This window comes from Dipodomys ordii, unplaced genomic scaffold (genome assembly GCF_000151885.1).
Source record: "Dipodomys ordii isolate 6190 unplaced genomic scaffold, Dord_2.0 Scaffold22, whole genome shotgun sequence".
Lineage (NCBI taxonomy): Eukaryota > Metazoa > Chordata > Mammalia > Rodentia > Heteromyidae > Dipodomys > Dipodomys ordii.
In genome coordinates this window covers 12,314,311-12,341,370 of record NW_012267238.1, presented here as the reverse complement: position 1 = coordinate 12,341,370, position 27,060 = coordinate 12,314,311, and the positions used below count along the sequence as shown (strand labels likewise).

The following is a 27,060-nucleotide window of genomic DNA, read 5'->3' as shown; positions in this document are numbered from 1 at the left end:
TTTTTTACTTTTCTTAATAAAGAATGGTTAAAATATGCATTCAAAGAAACATTTAGTAAGTTCCTACTATGCACCGTTTCTATGTATTCTTTTTTATGTGACATGAGTATAGTATATTCTCATAGATATTTTTGTTATTTAGTTAGAAGACTTTGTCAAATGTGTTATTGTTTTGATATTTTTTATCAAGCCATATTGAGAGGTTTTATGTTCTCAAAATTGAGGAAAGGTCCTGTATCTGGTATAGCAATTGACCAAACACAATAATAAGTAAATAGGAAATGAATGGATGAAAGTCTAAATAACAGGTGAAAGGGAGCCTGTGGTAGCAGTTAACAGTACCTCTGAATTGATAAGATTTTGAATGATAATTTACTAAGCAGAGACATATAATCAATCCACAAGGTAAAAAATTCTAGAAGTGACTATAAACAGAACAATATGGATACCCTAAGTTCAAGCTTTCCCCAAACTCCAAATCCACTACCTACAGAAATCATAATCATATACACTCATAAAGTGCTTTCAGAAAAGATACAGGTAATAGTTCCAAGAGCTGAACCCTGGGCAAAGTACAGACCTCTTAGTATAGTATTTTAAATACTATGCTAACCAGAAAATCACCATTTTCCTTTTGTTGAGCTGAATATAGTTAGAAACTTGTTTAAGACATGCATTAGTCAGCTTTGCTTCTGAATTTTGGTGCTACAGAGGCACACAGACTAGGCAATAATTGATAACATCATTTTGTTTGGTCTGTAGAGTTAGCATCAGTCTGAGAATGTTGAGCCAGCCTGATCAGGCAGAAAGTATACGGTATTTTCACAATAAAAAAAAAAAGAAAGTACTGGAATGACATCATCATGGAATTGCTTTAGTGACCCAAACAAGTCATCAGTTCCTTTCTCCTAAGGTTAAGATGAGCTACTATTCTGTGCATAACATTTTAAAAATAAAATGAGTCCTCAAAAGAGTAATGGGCTCTGAATTACATGAAAACAAAAGAATGTCTGTATATTTCCCTCCAGAAAGCCAGGGTTAAATGGCTAAAAATGTCATGAAATGTATTAGTCCTTGAGATAGATCCTATTTACTCTCTCTCTATTTTCTTTTGTTTTGTGCCCATATTAAGAGTTGAACTCAGGGTCTCACCCATGCGTAGTTTGTTTTCACTGGTGTTTTATCACTTGAGCCATGCCTCTAGCCCAACTTTTTGCTGGTTAATTGGGTGTTGGTGTTTAGTGAACTTTTCTGCCCAGGATGGCTTTGAAAAAAACCCTCTAGATCTCAGCCCCCTGAGTAACTAGGACTACAGGTGTGAGATACCAGTGTGCCTTGCAAGTCATTTGTGGTATTAAATTTATAGCTTTCAATAATGTAGGAGTAGATCTATTCATATTAGATTCTGTCTATATAAAAAAGTGACACTAGCATACATAAGTGGCATCGTTTTTATTCCACATAAAAAAGGAGGTAAACAATATAGAATCAATAGAGTGTAGGTCCATATATTGTCAGTAACACAGACTCCTCATCCTCCATACTACAATCTGTTGTTTGCCTTCATCTTCAAGATTTTTTCATGGACCAGGATAACCAGCAAAGTCCCAACTGCCACATCTCGGGTTTGGATGAGCAGGGGTGGGGGAAAAGGAGAAGAGAATGTATTAAAAGTGTCCTAGCTAAATGGCCATCGCTGTCAGCCACTACTATTCCACAAGTCTCACAAAGCCTGCTGAGATCACATCGGACTGAACATTTTATTGAACTACATTTACCCACAAGGAGTATGGATAAAGTCTTTAGGAAAATTTAAGTCCTGTTAATGAGAAGTAAGCAGCACATAGAAATGGTTTGTAAGCCGGGTGGCCTATAATCCTAGTTACTCAGGAGGCTGAGATCTGAGGATCGTGGTTCAAAACCAGCCCCCGCAGGAAAAGTCTGTAAGACTCTTATCTCCAATAAACCACCCGAAAACTGGAAGTGGCACTGTGGCTCAAGTGGTAGCATGCTTTCCTTGAGCTGAAGAGCTCAGGGACAGCGCCCAGGCCCAGAGTTCAAACCCCACAACTGACAAAAAAAAAAAGAACTGGTTTGTATTGTTATTTTTACATATGATGAAATGCTACTAAATTGCACAGTTATTCCCTGTGTGTGCTAACCACACATCTCTCTCTTCCTCTTGTATCACCAGGCCTCCGGAACCAGTTTACAGCACTGTGAACAAACTGTGTGATAAGCCTGCTTCTCCCAGGCACTATTCCCCTGTTGAGTGTGACAAAAGCTTCCTCCTCTCAGCTCCCTATCCCCACTACCATCTAGGCCTGCTCCCTGACTCTGAGATGACCAGGTACTGCATGCGCTTCGTCACTTCACCTGTCCAATTGCATGTGTCACTACCAGAGTGAATGGGTAGAATCCGCCTCTGCTCACTTTACCTGCACTCAACATCTGCCGTGAGGTGGACAGATGTTCTGTTACCATGGTGCAGTAGGAGAAATGAAGAACATGGCCTTTTGTGCCTGTGTGATCGCAGAGCACTTAGATGTGATCACGTGGCACTTCACATGTTCTTGATGCTCACACCTGTTCATAAGGTGTTAATTATATTGTTCCAGGACAATTAATTTTGGAGTTGATAATTTCCCTCCTACAAAGGGATGAAAAAGAACATTTATTGAACATTTTAAATAATATTTAATAAATGTTTTTATGCCTCCAGGCATAACCTAAATTCTGGATACTAATATTGCCTTTTAACCTTTTAATTAAAACATTAATGTCAGCATTTAAGTGACTCCTTGAAGTATTAAGTGGCTTATCCAAAACTACATAATTGGTTTATTTTATCTAACCACAGTGAACATGGACTTTACACTGTGGTACTGTAGTTGGTGTTTGCCTATGTTGTCTTGTTTAATTAATACCATCCTATGTAGATAGGGAGGTTGAGAGAGGTTAAGGCATTCAGAGAATCACTATGACCTTGACAGTACATGTGGATTTGACCTTATACTATTCTAAGGTTTTCTGCAACGATTTGGTAAACAAATTGTTCAGTATAAAGGCTTGGCATAATTCTGCATTAATAACTTAAAGCTTATGTGTAATAAATAATAAACACTTTATCTCATATATTAGCCAGAATAAGAGAGAGACAGACAGACAGACAGAGGAAAAGAACAGATACACAGAGACATAGAGAAAGAAAAACAGGAAGAGAGACAGAGAGAAATAGAGAGAGGGCAAGACAGAAATAAAAACAGAAAAGAATAAGAATAATTGGATCTAGAGTTCTAGGTGGTAGTTTCAATTTATTCTAATTGAGAGATTACAATTACATTATTTGTAAACATAGCAGCAAACTTACAGAGCTATGATTTCAGAATGTCTTTATTATATTGTTAGGGCTCAGAAAATAAAGGTTTTTTTTTTTTTACAACTATGCAAAGTGAAAATGGATAGATCAAAAAGTTCTTCCTTAGAGTCACATCCTTATTTTTTGTATTGTCAATAATATGCTTACAAGTCAATTACTGGCTTCTCTAGATGGGTTAAACAATGAATTTTAAGTTATGTCGAATATTTCTACAAATTAATGAAAAATGTATTTTGACCATTTAATCAGCTAGCATATTTGCACTTACTTACAACTTAACAGTATTTCAGAATTCTATAAATATATTAAATAAATTCTATATTATTGACAATTCATGAAAACTAGTTTTTGGCACAATGAACTTTACCATTTTGAAGCTAAAAAGCCTATGTTAACACAGCCATAGGAAGGTGACCGATTATTGTGTTTCTGTAGTCAGCTACAGAAGAACAGTTCGCATTTATTGCTATCTTGTTTTACGCTGGGCATTTTCTTTAAGGACATCTTTTGTGTGTATAATGGTACCGGGTCATGAATCAAGCTCTCTCAGCTAGGTTGCTTAGCTGGCCCTCTACCACTGGAGCTATACACCTCCAGTCCAGCTTTTGGAGATGGAGTCTCACAGACTTTTCTTCTTGGACTAATTTCAAACTGTGATCATCAAATCTCAACCTCCTAAGTAGCTAGAGTTACAGACATGAGCCACTTGCACCCTAAATGTTAAAGTACTTCCTATTAATTTTTTCCTGATAAATGTGAGCGTGATCTTAGTTTTTAAAAATGAGAGATATTTGAGAAGTGGATCGACTTATGCAGATTATCAACTACTAAGTGGCAGAGCTGGGATTCAAACCCAGGTAACAAATGATCTGGCACATCGGCTCTTGCACTGGCACTGGCATGACTGTAGGGACATCTTTGCTCCATGTAGAACTTCTCTACTCATTTCTCCTTTTCTCCCCTATCTCTCTCTTTATCCTATTACTCATGTCCATTTCTATAGCTCGGTGTTAGAGAAATTTTAAACCCATGTTCTTTTTTGGATAACTTTTGGTTTATCTCCAACCCCACTAGGAATTGTGATACATCGCTCCTTAAAAATTTCCCAGTAAGCAGCTGGGCGAATCTACCACAGGAAGACCCCCCTCGCCCCCAGCTTTGGTCCCTGCTAGTCTCCTGTCCGTAATCTATATTATGAAGACTACATGATTTCCTATTCTATTTTTCAAGTTTAAAAATTATACTGTGATATTGAATATGTTTGTTTAAAATTACACTTCCACAGTAATACTGATATTGCCCTAAGTGTCAACCACACCCAACCTTTTCCCAGATTTGGTAAATCCATTCTCTATTTTTTATGTCTCCTTTCCCCTACGTCTTTCCTTTTTCTATTACCTTCCCCTTTTAGAAAAGAGTCACAAATATATACTTTAGAAGCCTTGTCATTAATACACTGAAACCAAAAAATAAATCTTGATTTTGGTTGAAGAAGTGGTACAAGTAGTGGGACACCTACCTAGCAAGCATGAAGTCCTAGGCTCAATCTGTATCACAAATAAATGAATGAATGATATATATATTATATGATATATATCTTATATATAATATATATCTTTATTTCACCCACTTAGTTCTTTCTCCATACTTCTCTAACTCATTAAATGACACCTACATCTTCCTTTATGTACTTCAAACCAAAATCTTGAGAGTTGCCCTTAATTACCTTATGCTCTTTCACATCCATCATTCAGTTCATTTCCAAAGCCTGTTCATTCTACCTCCAAAATATGTCTCAAATCTGTTCACTTCCCTCTACTTCTACTTCTACCCCTTAAGCCAAGCCTTGTCATCTCCCACCTCCCAGAGACTCCTAATTGGCCCACTGTTGGCCTCCTGGCTGAATCCAGACAAAGCAATTTGTTAAAAAAAATATACACAGATCAAATCTCACACTGATTTTGCATTAGGATGAAATGCAAGGTCATTAACATAGCATCCAGGCTCTGCATGATCTAGCACCTGCCTGCCTCATGAACATTTCATTTCATTCTTCTTTTTGCTGACTACAGTAATCACATTGGTCTTTTAGAAAGAAAAAAAAAAGATTCACTAAGTCTCTTCTTGTCCCAAGCGCTTTACACATGCTTTTCCTTTAAGAAAAAGAAAAGCAATTCTTCTATTTTGCCTAATTAACTGCTGGTCATCTTAAGTCCAAGTTCAAACTGTACTTCCTCAGAGTAACTTCCTGAAAGAGAAAATTAAGCCCTTATTCCTATTCAGAGTCTATCTCTTTCTCTCTCTCTCTTCCCCATTAAAGCTAAGCAATTTATAATTGTACATTTATGTGATTTTTTCAAATGAAATGCCTGTATTACATTTTTATTGTCTATTTTTGTGCACTGTTATATTTCTAACACTTAACAAAATGCCTAGCACTCTGGGAGCTCAAAATTACTGTGTGAATAAGTAACCATGAAAATGAGAGCTGCAGGCCAGGAATCTGATACCTGATTCAAAACAGGTCCTAGCTCAAGCTCTGTTTTTCCCAGTTCTTAGCAGGTACATCAAACTGCTCTATGAATGAAGTGAATAAATATACACATGGAAACAAATCATAAATCTACTCACATTACATTATGCTCTAAATTATTTTGATGGTTAATGTCCACATTATCGATTCATTAGGCAACTGGCAAATCTCCCTGAAATCTGAGCTATTTCTCTCACAGAGCATTTTCTTCTTCTCCAGTGAGAAATAATCTCTCTCCCCCCCCAAAAAAACCGATATTTCTGGGGTGGTAGGGAGAGAGGGGAGGAGGGATAGTACTGGGACTTAACCTCAGCCTTTCTTAGATTTTTCTACTCAAAGGCTGATACTCTACCATTTGAGCTATTCTACTTCTGGCTTTTTGCTGGTTGATTGGAGATAAGGGTCTCTTAGATTTATCTACACAGGCTGGCTTCAAATTATGATCTTCAGATCTCAGTAGCCTGAGTAGTTATGATTACATACGTGAGCCAACAACACCTGGCTGAAGCAGATGTTTTTTGACATGAAACCAGTAATTCCTGGGAAACACTTCACTTACCTTTTCTATTGCATCCAGTAGATGAGAATTTAGAAATATAATCCTTTATATAACTCTAATAATGCTGAGGAACAAAATCCACTGTCATTATGGGTTTGTGACTTACTTCTAATCATGGTAAAATGAAAACATTTTGGAGTTTTAAAAAGGATACTATATGAATACATCTATTGCTTCATAAAATCAAATATTATTGTCAACAAGTAAAAAGTACCATACTACAACTTTTTATAATGATACAAGCTGAAAAGGCCAACCAAAAATGTTGACAAACGGCCTGAACTCGAAGCTGTAGTATGTGATGATGCATTTTTTGGAGTAGTTGAGAAGTTCCCAGCGTGCATTTCAGAAGTACATGCACATGGATACAATAGTTGCTGCTGCAGATTACCATATAACCTACCATGGGAAAATCCATATGTGATTTTTCATTTTCTCCTATTTATACAAGTTTAGTTCTTGATCAACACACAGAAACATAAAAGCAAACCAGCATAAGCCACAAGAGTCAGCCTTTCTGTATTCCCTGAATTTCATTGAGAATACTCAAGACTTCAGGGTTTAAATTTATTTCTTTAAAAGACAAATTCATTGTGTACACAATTTACTTCCGTAGGTCATATGAAGGAGAATAGAGAAGCTTCAAGTTTTCTTTAGGAAAGGCCTTGAAGTTACTTGGCATGCTGCCAAATCACTGGCTGCATGATTATGTTTAGCATAATTGATTCTTAGACCATGTACCAAAAAAGAATGGGAAGAGCCTAGAATTAAAGTAAAATCCAAAGGTCTATGAAAAGCAAATGACATTGCTATTGCATTCCTGTATATCCAGTATCTCATTTTATGAAAAAGGGTAGTTTTTGAAGTTGTAATTTGTTTTCCTACTTTTAAAGAACAAGTGATTCTGCCTTTGATGGTCCCAAAGCAGGTAGAATAGTCTTGCCTATTTTCGTAACATAAATGACATGATTTTATGTGTTCTTTTCCAAAGATATTCATTATTATTATCAGTAATAGTAATGGTGCCAGTATTGGAGCTTGAACTCAGGGCCTCAGCACCGTCCTTTAGTTTTATTGTTCAAGACTGATTCTTACCACTTAAGCCACAGCTCTACTTCTGGACTTTTTACTTGTTAATTGGAAATAAGTGTCTTATTGACTTTCTTGCACAGCCTGGCTTTGAAGTCAGTCTCCTGAGTAGCTAGGATTACAGGATTACAAGAGCCATCAACAACTGACAATTATTATTTTGCAGTTGAACCACAGAAGCAGAGATAAGCCAAATGAAGGCCAATTACAATATATTGGCAGGTCAGAAATAGATTCTGAGGTACTATAAAAATAGAAGACATTTTTACTAATTGAAGAGGCTGTATTCTTGGAACTTCCAAATAGGAGAAATTATTCTGGATGTGTGGGATTCAAGGGTGAAAAGACATATACTACTCAATTAAGAAGCTCATAGCCATGTAAATGATGAAATACTCATTGTGTGATATTTATCTGCTAAAAGTGCTTCTCTTATGTGCCTTATTTCTAAGTGACTGTTAAAAACTTTAGACAAACTTGAAAGTTTGAGCAAAGAGGAATTCATGAATATGGCAGCAATCACTCAGAATCCTAAGAGTTTTAAAGATCTCTCCTCCAGGATTATGACCAATAAGCTTTCTGAACCCAGAAGCACAGTCTCCTAATGTGCTATAGCTAGATACATGCCACCTCTGTGCATGGTAGGATGTGTTTAGTGCTTGTTAATTTCTGAAAATCCTCTAGGTGTTAGATTAGATTTAAGCTTGCTCATGTACTAAGTTAGATTTAAGTTATATAGAAACTCAGTATATGAAGACAGCCTCAGACTAATAGCCACCTGCTAATTTAAGTAAATAAAACTAAAACTAGACTAGTATAAGGGAATTGGCATGATCATAGGTTAAATGCTCTACAGAGCTGTGAATGTGAAGGTAGGATTATTCCCCATCTAATTCCCCTAATTTTTCCATCTTCTAATCATTTATAAGAATCATTATTTATGGAAAATACAGCTTCACCTCCTGATACATCCTTTTTTATTAGTCTCTGTATAGGGTCGGATTTTTCTCATCTATATTCATCCCTTTTATTGAAATCTAAAGTTAATAATCTCAAGTCACTCCTAGTTTAAGGACACAAAATGAGACTTTCATGTTAAAGTTATGCAGGCCTAACTTTGGCAAGCTTTCTCTCCTTATTAAACAATAGAAAATTTACCTAAGCCTTAACTGCTTTATCTGTAACAGAATCTGTAAATCTGAAATCAAAATTCTAAAGCTGATTTATAACAGAAGTTTATGGGAGTCTCTAAAAGTAAGCAGATAGGGAGTCATCTCACTCTACCTCTGTTTTTTCCTGAAGTCAGCAGGAGACACTGATGTTGTCAGATTAGGGAAGAAATTTGTCCAAAATAGAACACATAAGCCTGGTGGTGTGTAAAAGCAAAATGCATTCTGGGACAACCAGTCATTCTGTGTAGCCAAGGGTGAGTGATAAGGGTGAAGTGATAGAGACCCTGCAGGTCTTACATGGACTTATTGCTGGGCTGAGAGTTTTGGCCTTTATTCTTTAAGCAGTTGGGAGCTGTGGAAGAGGTTTTAAGTTAAGCAAAGACACTATCTGATTTGTGTTTCTGGAAAGATCGCTGTGTCAGCTGTGTGGGAAGAGTTTGAAGACAAGGAAACTAGCTACTAAATGTATAACAGGGTAGGGATGAAATGCTGAGGAAGAATTGAACTGAGACTGTGGAGGTAGGTACAAATAAATCCTGCCATATGGATGGAATCTTCCTTGGTGACTGTTCAAGGGAAGGATTTTCTGGCGTGGGGGATTTACAAGATGGTTAATCACATTGCTGTCTCTTGAGTTAGCACTTTTGTATAGAAATAGATACACTTACACACATGCACACACGTGCACGTACACACACACACACATTCCTTAGAAGACAATGAAAGATTATATGCAGGTATAAAATGTCCCAGTGAAATCTATCATTGTATACAATTGCCATGTGCATTAGGTTTCGAACTTGAAGGGTTGGCAACAGAGTGTTTTAGAGAAGTTAAAAGATTTTTGCCCTAGCCTCTTAGCCTTAAGGCCTGACTTTGACCATACTAATCCCACACATGTTAGCTGACATGTCCACTGAGGTTCATTTGCTCATAAGAAGATCAGGAAATGAGACTTATCTGTGCTGATGGTTGTGAAGATGGAGGGAAATGAAGCAAAGGAAATTTCACCCGCAGTTTACAGTAGATTTTATTGGTTCCATAAGCTTAAACCCTTCAGCTCCCATATATTTATTTTTATTATCATAACAAATCAAGTGAGAACTCTACATCAACATAGATAAATCCCTCACGGCTATACGGTGGTGCTAAATCTATCCATCATTCCTACCACCCATCCTTTCTGTCACCATAGGCAAAGCCATATGTTTTACCTTTGATTATTACATTGATAGGCTCCCTATAAAAGGTGACATGTTTCTAAACCATGTGTGACTTTGTATTTATATAGGATAATTTCTTTTTTTAATCCACTCATTTGGCTATTTCTATCCTGAATATACCTTCTCCAGAATGCAAACAAAATAACAATACTATAGGACAGAGTATAGTTCACAGACAATCCTTCTACCTACTTAATCATTTCTAATAATCACATCAGTTATGCAAAGTGTGGGTTTTGATGTAGCAAATGGAGGTGTTTGGGGGCAACCAAATACCCCAAATACCTAAGCATAGTTTCTCCTGGAGCCTTAATCCTTCTGGCTCTGTGCAGCCTGGCTCCTCTGATGTGAGTCTGTAGATCCCAAGAAGAAATCTGAGTCTTGATCACATTAGTTAATCTGCGAAATGCCACCACAGAGAGAAAGCAGATGTTTAACAGGCCATTGATCTTCTTATGCCCTTAAAATTAATATAATATTAAAAAACTTTTAAATTCATCTTTTTTTATTTTGATAGTACTAGGAACTCCAGGCCTCATGCTGGTACTATACCACATGAGCCATGCTTCAAGTCCTGTGTTTTGCTGGCTTTTTTTGGAGATGGAGTCTACCAAACTTTTCTTCCTAGGCTGATCTTGAACCAGAATCCCCTTATTTTAGCCTCCTGAATACCTAGGATTATAGGTATGAGCTTCCTGAACCTGGCTTGATTTTGTTTTTAGTTAAAACCACAGGAGGACGTCCTCTGGGAAAGACTCACATAGAACAACCCCTTCCTGAGATTCAGTGGTAGCTCTCTTTCCACGAGTATTCACTGCTCGTTTGAAGTTAGGTAATCACGAAACTCAACTTGAATTAAGGAAAATAATATTCATTGACTCCTAACAAATCACAGAGACTATCCCTGCCCTGTTGGGTTTTTCTGGCCTCTTCTCTATGCAATGGTGTATGCACAGACTCATATGAAAGAAACTCTTATTTTCAAACTAATACACTCTCTACCTAGATTTTTTTAAGTTACTTGTTGCATACTAATTTTTTTGTGGTTGGGATAAATGTTCTTTCATTAAGAGTTCAGAATTTTTTTAATATATTTTTTATTGTGAAGATACTGTACAGAGAGGTTACAGAGTACAGGAGTAAGGTACCGAGTCCATTTCCTATAGAGCATTGTTTTTCCTTTGTTTTGTCTTTATCATCCCTTGCCTCCTCACCTCCCCAACTCCTCCTCCCCCCCCCACAAAGTTGTAAAGTTCGTTTTCAACATAGTGTCTTATACATCTCATTGTTACAATGGGTCAACCTGTATCCTTATTTATTTTAAAGCAAATTCGAATTTTGTAATATAAAGACAAATTCACCCTGCTGTAAACACTGTTTTGCTCCACAGAAACCCAACCTAACAGGTAGGTTTAGGAGTGCAAAGTCAGAGTCAAGCATGTCGTTATGGGAGAGCTGAGAAGAACTCAGATTGGTCTTATTCCAACATCCCTGTTCTCTGATGTTTAAATGATGAAACAATCTAAACTTAATTACCTTGCTGATTATTTTTCTAAAAGCAGGTTGCATTTGTATATGAGAGGCTATGAATATTTTCCCTTAGTTTTATGATGCAGCATTTTTCTCTGTTTAAAAAAGATTTTACATTTACTTTAGTAACCAGCATATTATCATGTAGCAGTAAGAGATCAGAAAACATGCACAATTTCAAAAGCAGCCTTACAGGAAAGAAAAGTAGCTATAAGAAAATCCCATGCAAAAATCACTATAGCAACAAATTGTAGGACTCAGAAAAAAACTGAAGCATCAAACCACATTCTTCTGATGCACATATTAATTAAAACTACTAATACAAGTTAAGTGGTTTTATGTGGTGAAGATTATGTCAAAACTTTTATATGTATTAATTTGTTTCATTGTTACAATAGATGTAAGGTGTGATAATACCAATTTAACAGAAAAAATGTGATACCTGGTTTAGGAAAAAAAAAAAAACAAGCTCACTGAAATGAGGCTGTCACCTGGGTTCTGGTGCTCACACTGTGAAGGCTGAGATCTGAGGATTGTGGTTGAAAGCCAGGAAAGTCTCACAGACTCCAATGAACTTCCAAAAAGTTGGAAGTGGAACTGTGACTCAAATTGTAGAGCAGTACTCAAGCAAAAGTGTTCAGAGACTATGCTGAGTCCCTGAGTTCAGGCCCCAGGACCCAGAAAGATAGAAAGAGAGAAAAAGAGAGAGGGAGAGAGAAAGAAAAGAGGAAGAGAGGGAAGGAAGGAAGGAAAGGAGAAAGGGAAGGAGGGGAGGGAGGAAGGAGGGAAGGGAGGAAGAAAGGAGATGGGAAGAAAATAAAACCATCAGGATTTAGCTATATTAATATGAATTCCATTAAAGCTGGATTTTATTTTAGTCATAATTTTATTCCCTATGTGAACATAAAGTCTAATGGTAACAATGATGATGCTTGAACTACAAGGACGATGATAACAATCTCTATCAAAATTATAATTGCATTACCTAGCAAGCAGCACTTTACACAAATCAGCTCATAAATCTCCAAAGTACTGCAGGAAGTTGTTTGTTGTTATTATCCCGTTTCATTAAAAAAAAATCCCTGATGTTTGAGTTACTCAAGGGAGCTGTCACATAGGTAGGATTTGAATCCAAGTAGACTGACTCCAGAATCTGTGCTTTCAAATGCGATCAATAAGCATTTTGTGAATGTTGTTATAATAAATAGATGAGTGATGGATGGACAGATGGACAGAAACACACACACACATACACATGAACATGCACATGCACACGCACACACACATACACATACACACACAGAGCCAGACAAAAACCAAGTCTCTAGAGTCAGTGTTACAGTTGGAATTCTGCTCCCACAACTTTCTGGCTATGTAAACATAAGAAATTTGCCTCATCTGTAAAGCAAAAATAATCAGCATTTTTATCTCAGAATCATGTATGATGATTTAATGAAGTTATATCTAAAAGAACACAACCTGATAAGTATAAAATATTTCATAAACTTTAGTTGTCATTATTTGTCATATACCTTAAGTCATGTACTAGAGCACCTCTTCCATAGATAGCTCAGAGAGAAGGATGAATTTCTGCTAAAGGGATGGGAGGAAATGTGTTTCTATTTGTAGTCTGATGAGGAGTCTAGCAAACTCTGGACAGAAAAACATTCAGTTTGTCAGTTGTAGCAGGAAGTGCTGTGAGACCCTGCCTGCCTGTGTTTAGGAATGTCAAATATTCTAGAGTACTGGATTTTTTTTATTTTAATTAAGGGATCAAAACTTGGTGCTTCCAGCAGAGAAAGTAAATCTCCTACTTAAGGCCTTTGACTCAGGTTGGTAGACCTTAATCTTCTGTGAAGTTTAAAGTATCACTTGTACAAGGTTTTCAAAGTCAGCAGGGATATGTGTACCAGATGGAATACATAAACCAAAGATCCCTTTATTCATTGAAGAATAAGGAGGAAATGTATGCTCTTGTTCTTCCAAGTGAAAGATGGCCATGCCAGGGCCTGTGGCCTGGGAAACAACATTCAGACTGGAAGCCCTAGCTCCCTCACGTCCCAACTAAATATGCTTGTTTTTTTTAAAAAAAATTGTTATTTTAAAGGTGAGAGACAGAGGGGTTATAGTTATATAAGTCAGATAAAGAGTACATTTCTTTTTGAGCAATGTCATTCCTTCCCTTTCTCTCTCCCAGTTTTTCCCTTCATCCCTACCCACAAGTTGTATAATTCATTTTCAACAGTGTCTAGTGGGCACCACTGCTACATTTGTTCACCTTTCTGCCCCACCAGTTCTGTGCCCCCCTATCCTACCTAAAGACAAATAAACATACAAACAAGACAAAAGGAAAAGAAAACAAAAACAGCAACAAAGTATTTCCTGGCATTTATGTTGATAAATATTATTTTATATGATCAGATATACCTAGGTATTGCACCTTTGTGTTGAAAAGAAATTCCAATATCTTCATTTGGTATCACTGTGAGTGAATGCTTTATGATGTATAATTTATCATGTCCCAGTGTATTTTTTCCTCATCCAGTGTGTTTACTTGTAGATTGATAGGCACATTCTAGCATCACAAATGAGAGAAGCCATGTGAACACTCTGCTTAACAAAATGTATGAGGAATCCAACTGTGGGAATAAGAGATAAGTATCTTATTTCTCTTTGATTTTTCCCCCATCTCTTTCAAATTCATCTAATATCCTGCTTCCTTTCTTATGCTTCTGGTATAATTGAGAATGCTCATCAGTCAAGCACATGGGTTAAAAGTAACTGGAGGTTTAGTGTGAATTCAGAGGTAGAGGAGTCCCAAGATTGGATCAAAAGATTTTTTTACACAAATATGTGTCAAATGCTTATTGATACTTCATAGAATAGATCATCTACATATGCTGCATCTGTGCTGAGCAGGTTCAGAAACCGCTGGGCCTACATGGTCTCTTTAGTGCCTATTTCCAATAGTCATCTATAATGTTAACAGAAAATCTAGGCCAAGAAGAGAAGAAAATCTAAAAACTTTATTATGGATTCAAATATTTATTTCAAATATATGTGAATTTTAATTTGCTTTTATCTCTTTTTACTTTGGATCCAACTTGGTTTCTCCTGAAGCTATAGATTTGTATTCATTGAGTGGCAGGCATTCAGGATTCTTTCTGTAAAATCTGAAAGTCAAGTACTTAGTCTGTTTTGCTGCTAGACTTCTCACTCTGAGCACCTAATTGGTCAATTCTTGCCATTGTTGCTATCAGTAGAATCTGTGTTACCAGTTGGTCCTAAGCTACACTGGTCATCGGAAAAGGGATATGAAGAAAAAAAGCAAAGATTCTGACCAGATTCCTACCAGTATCATTGCTGAAATGCTTAGTCTCTGGTTTAGTCCTTGGGGGCCCCTTCATGACTTATATTCTTTCCAGGTTAAGTATTTCTAAATTTCCACAGTACAACCTTTTCCCCCATTGCTTCCTCCTAACACCTCATTCCTATTAATGGATTTAGCCTTCTCACATTAGCACTAATTGCTTAGGTGCTCTGATATATCTTTCTTTCCACTGTTGTCTATATTGAAGCTCCATTCCTAGGCTTGACTGCCAGAATCTGGGCATTATCTGATGGAGGTTTTTGATCAAGATTTTCCCTACCTTAGTCAGCACCTTTATAGTCAGGAGCCTTATGTTACTTCATGAGAACCCTGCTTTTTCACACTTTGGTCAGTGGAGACTGCTTCTTCCAGTCAAGAACTGTGGCTTTCCATTTCAACTTCTATCTTCCAGACAACTCTGTCCTTGTCCCAGCAAGCTCTCCACCTGTCCCAGCTAGCTCTCCTGCCCTGATTTCAATATTGGTTCTTTCCTGTGGAACTTTCGTGACCCATAAAAGCAGCTTCTAATCCAGACTCTTCTCAGAAGGGAATTAGAAAAGACAGACATAGAAGATTTTTGTTGAGAATCATTAACATTCAGTTTCAGGGGAATATTCTTTCTCAGAAGATGATCTATCTTTGTAAATGCCAAAGTTAAATATATAAATAGTTGAGCTGGGGGTAATGACTGAGTTCAGGTGTGTGTGTGAAAGCCTTGTCCAGTGAAGCCTCAGATACCTACCAGTACCAGGGATCCAAAAACCTCTGGACAAACACTTTCTATAAATCACAGCTCTGCAGCACTAGCTGCCATTCCTGATTCCTCCCCTGATTGCATAAGACCGCTATCTCTTCAGTGCTCCACACTGATACTACTCACTGAACGCTGTAGAGTCCACTCCTTTTCCCTAGCTCAACAATTAGAATTCACATATGCCCAATAGTCAGGCTTTCTAATACCACATTTCCCTCTTCTAGTCCTTTAAACTCTTTCTTTCTCTTGCTAGGATCAAAGTATTAACTAGCAGTATCTGCAGATAACTCATAATACCTCATAATACCTCATAATGGACTTCGAAAACAGTTCAAATGACAGAATTTCATCCTTTCCATAGCTGCCGGCATCTCAGTGTGTGTGTGTGTGTGTGTGTGTGTGTGTGTGTGTGTGTGTATGTGTGTGTATACCACATTTTATCTACTCATACAATTATTATATTTTAAGTCAAACAATTAGTTAAATACAGAATATAGCTCAAATGAATTTGCAGATTTCCTCTAGTATGAAAGAAATACAGCATATTTTTCTGTCCTTTCTCTATGGATGAAAATGTGTTCTATGTTATCTACATGATACATGAAGATATAGTGGGCAGTAAATTGACTATTGACTCATGGTGGGTGCAGTGAGACAGTCTCAAAATTCAACGGAGGAGTTTAAATTTGGCAGAGTCCCTTCTCCAGGTACTATAGGCAACAATTAGAAGAACTGGTAGATGAGACAAAAATCTTCCCTGAGAGGTCGTATTTCACCCTTGTTTTGGGGGAAAAGGTATTATACAGAGTGTCCTCTGAGAGTTCTGATTTGAGTTAGGCCACAGGACCCAATTTTCGTCAACTCACCTATTGTGCAAAAGTCCATTTTCATCAAAGCCTGTTTCGTTTATACTCAGTATGAAGCCATACCATGTACTTCCGTGAAGTCACACCATATGTGGATGCCTCTAGACTTTGAAGGTACAAACTACATAGCAAGCAAACTTCTCAGCAACGCTGATTGACCCTGTAAAGGGTAATATAAAAAAATCAATTCAACAAACCCAGAAGATTAAAAGGGAACAGATCAAGATGTGCAAAAGGACTTTATTTTCAGCACCAGTCACTTTGAAAGTTTGCTTTGCATGCTAAGTGAAGATCAGGACTCAGCAAGGTGAAGGTAATTGCCATTCCCTTTCCCTAATGTTCCCGTTACCAACTATAAATGAAAAAAAAAGGAAAGAAGGGGGGAAAACACTTGGAACAAATAAATTCAAAGCTCACAAGGCAACGTCAGGCCCTTAATATTCATTAAATCCTGGAATATATGCCAGAATGGGTTAGAAAAAATTCTGACAAATCCTTAAATATTGGAGACAACGAACTCTAGCAAAATCAAAATCTTTACCGTCGTGCAAATCACATCCATCTGTCTGTGGCACATGTAAAAATTGGGTCAGAGACTTCAGGTGCTTTTTCTCACATTCAGGGCTATATATTCAAACAGTCCTTCAGAATGTGGAAAGGTTGTGTATTATAACTCAAGACCAGAAGGAAAGAGAAACTTTTTCTCAGGGAAAGAGTATTGACTTGAAGGAAGCATAACTTGGAGAGAGAACAAACTTACCTTTATTCATATACTTGTAGTTTAGTTTAATTGTTCAAAATAAGAATATTTAAGTTTTGGGCTAAAAATGTGGCTTAGTGGTAGAGTGCTTGCCTAGCCTAAGACCCTGGGTTTGATTCTTTGGTACTACATAAACACACAAAAAATAAATAGAGTTAAAAAGAATATTTAAGTTTTGTTCTTAGGAGATAATTTTAAGAATATGACTTTCAGACTTAGCAAAACTTGGTATATAAGCAAAAGAATAAATACATAGGTTTGCATAAAACCTAAGTACACATGTTCATAAGCAGAATAATTCATAATGGCCAAAAATTGAAAATAACCCAAATACCAATCCACTGATGATTGGGTAAATAGTATGTGGTGGATATATCCATTCAATGGAATTATTCAGTCAGAAAAGGGAATTCAGTACTAATACACAATGAAGAATGGATGAACCAATCACAAAAAAACTACATATTGATACCAATATTGGATTCCACTGCAGGAAAGTCTATAGAGTCTGAAAGTAAATTAGTCATTGACTGAGACTCAAGAGAGAGATTATGAGAATTAAGAACTATTGTAAATTGGTATAGGATTTCTTTGGAAGAAATTGAAAATATTTAAAATCAAACTGTAACCATCATTAAACAACTCTGTTAACATATTAAAACACACTGAAATGGTGCACTTTCATTCACTGTTGGTGTTCCATACCTGTTAATCCTGCATATTCAGGAGGCAGAGGTAGGAGAAGCATGCTTAGCGACAACCTGAGCAAAATAATCACAGTTCTATCTCAAAACAAAATAAAAATAAAAGAGCTAGAAGGTATGACTTGAGTAGTAGAGTTTCCTGACAATTGCAAGTCCCTAGGTTCAATCCCAGCACTGCAAATAAATAAATAAATATATTCATAATGAATTATATCTCAACAAAGCTGTTGAAAATGCATTCGAGAATTAAATAATTCAACTTGAAACAATGCAACTAAGATTGTGTCCTGAAGACAGCACTAGTATTCAATAACTGGAACTCCTTTAAAAGTTTAGATTGTATTATCTTAGTCTGTGGTGGATTCTTCATATAATAAATTACTCAGGAAACTTAAACATCTTCCAAATTTTTACATGTCTCACAGGTTTTAGAGCTCTCACTAAGTATCTACTTTTAGTTGGATGCTTTGCAAATAGTCACTGATCCTTGTATTTTATTCATATTTTATTCATGTTTTACTCATTAAGACAGTATCTAGCAGAATTGAGATGTAAGCCTAATGCTATTCACATTTGCTATACTGTAACCATTATCCTATGATATCAAGATAACCATGATACTCCTCTTCCCAGACAGTGGCCCCTTTCTTATGTACCTTTCATTCTTTGGAGTAGTAGAGTCTCAGTTCTGTTCCTGTCCATCCTCAGAAATCCTTTCTAGCAATCCCATTAGAATTGTATGTCTAAATGCAGTGGAGACCTTTTCATGCTCTGTTAGTGAACATTAAGTGATAATGTATATTTCACTGCAATATTTCTTATTAAATTTTATCTTTCTGCATGCTTGGCTCTGTGCTTACTCCTTCCTAGCCATCCCACCCCCTGTTTTTGTCTTGACTTTCATAATCCCTCTTCCAAGTCCACAGTTGTTGCTTTAGATGACATTTTCTTCTCTCTTTTTCTAATTAAGCTTATTTGTCCCTTTAACCTGATAGTACCTCCTCTTACAATTCTACACACCCTGTCCAGTGAAAAATGCACGTATTAATTGGGTTCCCAGCTATATATCTGTCTCCATTCCTTTTATCAGTAACCACACCATATCTTGGTTCCAACTAATACATCTAAATACTTAGACTCTGATCTACAAATGTCTTGACATATGTCAAACCATGTTCATCATTGACTTCACATTGTTGTCTGTTGTCAACTCTACTACCTTAACCATTCACCTATAATAAAGTATCGATAAATGTGGCTCTACAGTAGTTGTGTGGCCCCTATATGCCTCGCTTTCCTTTTCTATTAAAGAAGAGCCATTGAGAGCTGAGGAGCTTATATGTGAAAACTATCTGACCTATAATAAGCTAAGTACATTTTTAGTTTAACACCAGGGCATTTTCCCAAGTTCCACCTACTGACTTTCCTCCAATTGAAGTAGTATCTCTTGAATGGCTTTCTTGCAACCTGTCCATTCTGCCTGCAGCTGGCCTCACTGCTCATTGCAAGTCCTTATTGACTTATTTCTAGCAAGATCTCTCTGCACCTTCCATCCCTACCCCACGCCACACCCATGCAGAGCCTGTTGCAACCTGATAGTGCCACTATCCTGATTCATCCTCCACTTCTCCCATCACCCTTCCTTCAATCACATATGTCTTCTTGTAGATCCCAAAGAATGAAAACAATAATAATAACTGTCTCACTCTTTCTCTTACTGTGAGGTCCTTGCTCTTGTGTTATTCATTTTTTAAACTCTTCCTCCCTCTCTTAACCACTCCTCTGTCCATGGAAATGTCACCTCCAGCTCTAGGTATATTCACCAGTGTGACTATGAAGGGCTTTCCTTCATCCTTGTAATGTGAAAGAACAACCTGCTTTATCTTTATCATCATCATCATCATCATCATCATCATTATCATCATCATTACTATCATCAATATTTTTCTTTTTCATCCTGTCTTCTAAGACTATGGGTCACTTGAATGTGTAGCTTGTAGTTTAGTCATTTCTTCTATGCCTTGTGCTTAGCAATATAACTGCCAAATATTAAATTCTTAATTTACAAAGGAAAATAGTTTAAATTATTCCTCATTTATTTATTCCAATAAATATTTAAAGTGCCTTATTTAAAGAGCCCATGGCAAACTGTGTGCACTGAGGAATGCAAGGGTAAATTAGACATACTCCTTTTCTAAAAAGACTCCTAACCTAAGAGAAAAAATCCTAGCAAACATAAAAACAAATATAATCCCATATACTAGGTCTTATATTAGAGGGCATACACTCAGAGGATAGTTTAAAAAGATGTTAGCAGAGCACCATTAACTCATGCCTATAATCCTAGCTACTCAGGAGGCCAGGATCTGGAGAATTACAGTTCAAAGCCACCCCAGGTAGAAAAGTATACAAGACTTCATCTTCAAAATAACTAGCAAAATGCTAGTCTGGAGGCATTGTTCAAGTGAGAGTACCTGCTATGAGCAAAAACACAAGTGAGATTGTAAGGTCTTGGGAATTCAAGGCCAGGTACTGCTACAATTTTAAAAAATTAATTTACTCATTACCTTGCCCTACGTAATTGTAACCCCTCTGTACAGGATTTTCACAATTAAAAAAATTAAAAAAATTAATTTACTAACATGATTAAACTGGAAGAGAAGGTTAGGCATGCATATACACACAATTCTTGTACATGCAGTGAGTGGCACACAAAACTCTACAAGCTATTAACTAATGGAATCAGGTAGTTACATAGAATAAGAAACAGTGTAAAGAGGCCTTATAAATATACATATATATAATTGTTATTGTAAAGGTGATATATGGAGGAGTTACAGAAATGGAAAGACTTGGAAAAAGATTAAAGTAAGCCAGACCCAAAGAGGCCTTTCTGAGATATAACTCCAGCCCTCTATGCCATCTTTATACCATTTGCATTTTCTTGTTAAGCTCTTTCCTAGTCTTTGACAAAGCCAGACATACAACAAGAATGACATTGTGTTCTACATTATTTTAGCATTCTTGAACATTCTCTAAGTCACTATATTCCCAAGTCCAAATCAATACATTAGTCTTGGCTTATGGTCAAATTTCTATTGGTTTGGGGAAAGAAAATGAAGAATTTTAGTAGATAGATATTGGTGTTAGATTTGTCCCCTGTCTTTCCTACAAAGAATCTTCCAGGAGATTTTAATTTCCTTGTGATTTGTGTGTCAGTGTTTTATTTTATAGTGATAGGAAAATGTAGACATTGATGGCCTGCATTTGCAAAATTTAAAAACAGGTTTGTTTTAAAAGACTGTGTCTTTAAATGATCTTGTTCACTGTATGCTCTTGAGCAGAGCTCTATCACTTCTAAAATCAGTTCACTATTTTTCTGTGGTAAGTTTCTCTGTCTCTCTTTGAGAGTTACTATTGGAGAACCTGAATGGTTGACTGTTGATCTTCTCCTACTTCCCTGCCCCAAAGTCCTTGAATCTAGGTTTTCATCTTATAGGTCACAAATAATAAGACAGATCTCCAATATAATAACATACTCAGAAATTTGGTCATTTTAGTACATAAAATCCATCACCATTGATGGCACTTTAATGTTGATTTTTGGTTTTATGATAACTCATTAACAAGTTTCACATCTCTTCACTTGGCAAAGTAAAATTCACATATTACAATGATGACAATTTTATTCTTTCTTTTCATTCCTCACCCTAATATATAGCTGTGGTTTATAATTGTCTTGATCTGCTGTCAGCTCCCTTTGAATGACATTATAGAAATGCAAAATATGATTGCCATTTTTGCTTTTGTACTTTATCTGTTGCTGCTCTATTAATTCTTCTCTCTGCTGCCCTGAACTGCTTATATTACAGCCTTTTGGGTAGAAATTAGAAAGTCACTGTACAAAATTCAAAATATCAAAATGAAGAGATACATTTCATAATTGTACTATCCAAAGAAATTTTTCTTCTCCTTGGGAAATGGCCATACCAAGTGTCATTTTATTCCCTCAGGTGTTTTTGTACTAAAAATTGATCACTCAGTATTTCATCTGATTCCTTCCACAACACCAGCCCTACAGAAGAGCTTTATATTCCATGGGTAACTTTGATCCTGCTAGATAAAGAAGTGATTTAATAGCTTCACATTATTAAATATTATGAGGCTAACACATTGGGAAATAGTGTTGAGAATTACTGAAACAACAGAGACCATATGGGAGTGGATAATTTTGCTGTAAAGTCAGCGTTCTTAAATGTCACCCATTAATACTGCATATGCAGAGGATTTAGTCTGAAATACAAAGGAAAATCCCACACACTAAAAAGAAATGAAATAAGTGCTTAAAAAATAACCTTTGTTTACAAAAGCACCTAATCTAAGACAAGGTTCTCAGTGGTAGGAAATGATAACTTTAGCCTCTTGATTCTGCTAATATAAAGCAAAAACCTGAAGAAAAATAATCATGCTAAAAGCAATAGAGAGTAATCATGGAATTTTGATACACTAAGCCTACATCTTTATACTGGTTGTTACAAACTGAGTCCTCAATTCTGGACGATACTTCTGTCACTTGTGTTGTCCCCTTCTTTTACTTCTCAATTCCTTTGCATTGTTGTCTCTCCATACGGGGCTGACATTCTTCCCCCACCCCAAATTCCTCCAATGTACCCAAATCTAGCTTGTGTGTTTACCACTTCTAAGAATTATTTCTTGAAAATTTCCTCACATCTTCTCTAAAGTCATGTCGTGTCACCATAGGCCAAATTATTATTGCATACGTGAATGTTGTTTTGTTTTATTCTCAAGTCATTTGTTTCTTTTGTTCTTGTCTCACTAACTATATTGTAAACCTCTTGGATAGAGACTTCTTGAATACAGACTATTGGTATCAATTTGTTAGAATCCGCCCCCCCCCACACACACACAACTCATAGAATAATGCAAACTCATAGTAGATACTCAAAAACTCCATGTGCCATCTTTTTTAATCATGGCTATAGTGATGCCTGTTAGGAGGAAAATAGGGAAATGGATTATCTGTATGAAAACTACATGTCACTTTAAAAATCACTTTTCTTACCACCCGAATAATCTTTCCCAGCACACATTCAAACAACCTAGAAAACAACTTCCCCATAGTGTTCCAGAACTTTTTTGCTTGGTGTTAATGCCTTATTAGACCTTGACCCCCTTTAGAAGCAGAAAGTTTAAAACTTAATGAAAAGGCTGACTTCCTGCCAAGTTATTGTCCCTGCCCCAAAGTTGTTGTGCTTGAGGTCATTGTGTGTCACTTACAGGATTTAAAAATGCTGCTGCCTTAGAACCTGACCTCGGTTCAGGTGTCACAGCACAGTGTGTGTGCATTTTTACAATGCTGTTTAACTTCTCAAATACTCCCTTCCAGTGCTGTGCAGTGGTGCTCTCCTATCAGCTTACACCTTTACAATCCAACTTTTCAATGGAATCTGCACTCCATATTGTTGATATTGGGTTTATTACTGAAGTATTCATTGAATTTAATGATTAACCAAGGACTCAGATAAAATTCCTTGTCCCATTTTTAAAAACCTAGTATGTAATTAGTTCAATCTCTCACCTCTTCAGATAGCACATTTAATTAGTCTCTCCAGTGGATCACTTTCTAGGGCAAAAGCAGGACCCTGACACATTAAGGCTGTCTTCTTGGAACAAAGAGAGACTTCTCCTAAGCTCTCTTGTTACTGACCTGTATCGAATGTTTCACAGAAAGGTCGGACTAGATGACAAATCTGTGATGTATTCAAAACCCTTGTGCCCTTGTCTTTTTCCCCAACTCAGTAATCGTTGATGAAACATAACAGATAGTAACCCTGTTAGTTTCTCAATCAGTCTAGCATAAATCCCTGTTCAAATATTTTATGTATCTTTTCATCAGAAATTTGAAATTGCCATCAGTAAATTTGAAAAGCAAAATTTTTCTTTGTTTTAAAATAACTCATAGTTTCTCTATCTTATCACTTTCTCTTTTTTATTTTTTTAACTTTTTTTTAATTGTGAAAATACTGTACAGAGGGGTTACAATTACATGGACAAGATAATAAGTACATTTCTTATCAGACATTGTAGCCTCCTCCTTTGTTTCCCCTTCCCATCCCTTCCCATCCCCCCTCCCCCCCCTGCCCCCACCGAATCCTCCTCCCCCCTCCCCCCCACCAAAGTTGTAAAGTTTGTTTTTTGACATAACAACTTGTACCTCTCATTGTTGCAATGAGTCCACTTGACCCATAGTGAGACATTAAATTTTTTCCAAGAGGACTCTGCTTTCAAATATTCACCATAAGGAAAGCTTTGGGTAATTTTTACATTTTCAATCACAGGGCTACCAGGCTACCTTAGGATGATACTCAGCTGAGTACAAAGAATTATCACACTCAATAATTACTATCAACAAGCACTTTGTACCTGGAGGGAATTATAGAAGATGAGCATTAAAAGACATCTTGGGAATTTGGTGTTTCAGTATTCCCCATCGTATGAATGAGAACACAGTCCCAGGAATGTTTTGTTCTACGTTGTATAGCAACTTAATAAGGTGTTTTTATTATATTTTTTTATTGTAAAGATATTGTACAGAGGGGTTAGAGTTACATGAGTAAAGTAAGGAGTACATTTCCTCTTGAGCGTTATTACCCCCTCCTTTGTTTTTCTCCAGCCATCCCTTCCCTCCCCACCTCCTCAACTCCTCCCTCCCCCACCTTTGAAGTTATAAAGATCATTTTTAGTGTAGTGTCCTGTATATCTCATTGTTTCAATGTGTCAGCCTGTATCCTTTTTCAGCAGTTTATTATTTCCCTTCCCCTCCCAAAGTAGAAAAATGTATATGCAAGATGCAGGGCACCTGAATCAAATACAGTGAAAGCAGGGATTATGCCATGGGGGAAGAATATACAAAGAAACAAAAGAAATCACATAGTACATTATAAATACATTAAAAACAACAGCAACATAGGTAAAGCCTCTTGTGTCCCTATCATGGGGTTCATTTCACTTAGCACCATCTTATATGGTCATATGTGCATAGCTTTTGAGCTTTTCTACTTGTCTGCTAAGATTATCCTAGATATATATTAGTTATTGCAAATAAGGAAAACCATGGGACCTATATATCTTTGGGTCTAGCTTACTTCAATTAGTATAATTTTTTCCAAGTCTTTCCCATTTCCTAACAAATGGGTGGTGTCATTCTTCCTGATAGAGGAATAGAATCTAATCTTATATATATATACATATATATATATATATATGTATGGTATATAAATATATATACATATACACATACACATATGGTATATATGTATATATGGGTGTGTATATATACATATATATGTATATATACATATATATGTATACATATATATATATACATATATATCTATATATACCACATTTTCTTCATCCATTCATCTACTGAGAGCCATCTGGGTTGGTTCCATATCTTAGCTATAGTAAATAATGCTGCTATAAATGTGGTTTTGCTGGTAGCTTTGGTATGACCTTGTTTGTGATCCTTTGGGTAAATGCCCAAAAGTTAGGATTGCTGGGTCATAGGGGAGCTCTATGTAAAGTCTTTTGAGGAACCTCCATACTACTTTCCAAAGTGGTTGAACAAGTTTACACTCCCACCAACAATGCAGTAGGGTTCCTTTTTGGCCACATCCTCTCCAGCATCTATTGTTATTAGATTTCTTGATTATAGCCATTCTAAGTGGGGTGAGGGGGAATCGCAATGTTGTTTTGATTTGCATAAAAGTTGAGTATTGCTTTTTGTTTGTTTGTTTTGTTTTGTTTTACTTTAATTCTTTCAGTTTACTTTTTTAAGTTTTTAATGTGAAAATACTGTACAGAGGGGCTCCAATTACATAGCCAAGATAATGAGTACATTTCTTATCAAGCATTGTAGCCTCCTCCTTTGTTTCCCCTTCCCATCCCTTCCCTTCCTCCCTCCGCCCCCCCACCTAATCCCCTCCACCAAAGACGTAAAGTTCATTTTCCACATAATGACTTGCATCTCATAGTTGCAGTGGGTCCACCTGTATCCCTATTTAAATGATTTGTTTTTTCCCTTCCCCTCCACAAATTATACCGACATCAAATACAGTGAAAGCAGAGCTTATTCCATGGGGGAGGGACATACAAAGCAACAAAGAAATAATCTTATAAATGTGTTAGAAACAATCCCATGAAAGAAAAAAAAACATTTGAATGCATATCTTAGGGTTCATTTCCCTAACTTCAACTTATCTGACCTTTTCTGCTTGACTCAGACATATACTAGTTATTGCAAATAAGGGAAACCATGGGACCTATGTTTCTTTGGGCCTGGCTTAAGAGAAGTTGAGTATTTCTTCATGTGTCTATTGGCCATTCTTATTTCCTCTTCAGAGAAGTCTCTCTTCAAGTCTTTAGCCCACTTATTAATGGGGCGGTTGTTTCTTTGAGGATTTGTTGTTGGAGGATTTATTTTTTGTTTTTTGTTTGTTATTTATTTATATATATATACATTTATTGTAAAAATACTGTACAAAGGGGTTACAGTTACATGAGTAGGGTAATGAGTACATTTCTTATTGAACATTGTTACCTTCCTCTACCATCCCTTCCCTCTCCACTTCCCCAACTCCTCCCCTGCCCTGAAATTATAAAGTTTATTTTCAATATAGTGTCTTGTACATCTCACTGTTACAATGAGTCAACCTGTATTCTTAAGCATTTTGTTATAATGTTCCCCTCCCAAATTTGAAAAATGTATATATAAGATGCAGGACACCGGAATAAAAAACAGTGAAAACAGGGGTTATACCGTGGTGGAAGAACATACAAAAGAAACAAAAATATCACATAGTGAATTGTAAGTACATTAAAAACAATAGCAAGAAAGGAAAAACCACTTGTGTCCCTGTCTTGGGGTTCATTTTTCTTAATATCATCTTATATTGTCATATGTACCTAGCTTTTGACCTTTTCAACTTGTTCTAGACATGTACTAGTTATTGCAAATAAGGGAAACCATGGGACCTATGTTTCTTTGGGCCTGGCTTACTTCACTTAATATAATTTTTTCCAAGTCTTTCCATTTCCT

General features: G+C 36.5%; 1 protein-coding gene across 7 annotated transcripts in view; it reads left to right on the top strand.

The window, feature by feature from the left end:
* The window catches only part of Dlg2 (discs, large homolog 2 (Drosophila)), a 1,447,312-nt gene that overhangs the window by 971,039 nt on the left and 449,213 nt on the right, over positions 1-27,060 (top strand). For 6 of the 7 annotated variants that reach the window (XM_013013986.1, XM_013013988.1, XM_013013987.1 and 3 more), the window contains one exon: positions 2,195-2,350. The exons of the other annotated variant lie outside the window; for it this stretch is intronic. In XM_013013986.1, the coding sequence (XP_012869440.1) occupies positions 2,195-2,350 (156 nt within the window). The remainder of the gene's footprint in view (positions 1-2,194; positions 2,351-27,060) is intronic. 7 annotated transcript variants of the gene reach the window in all.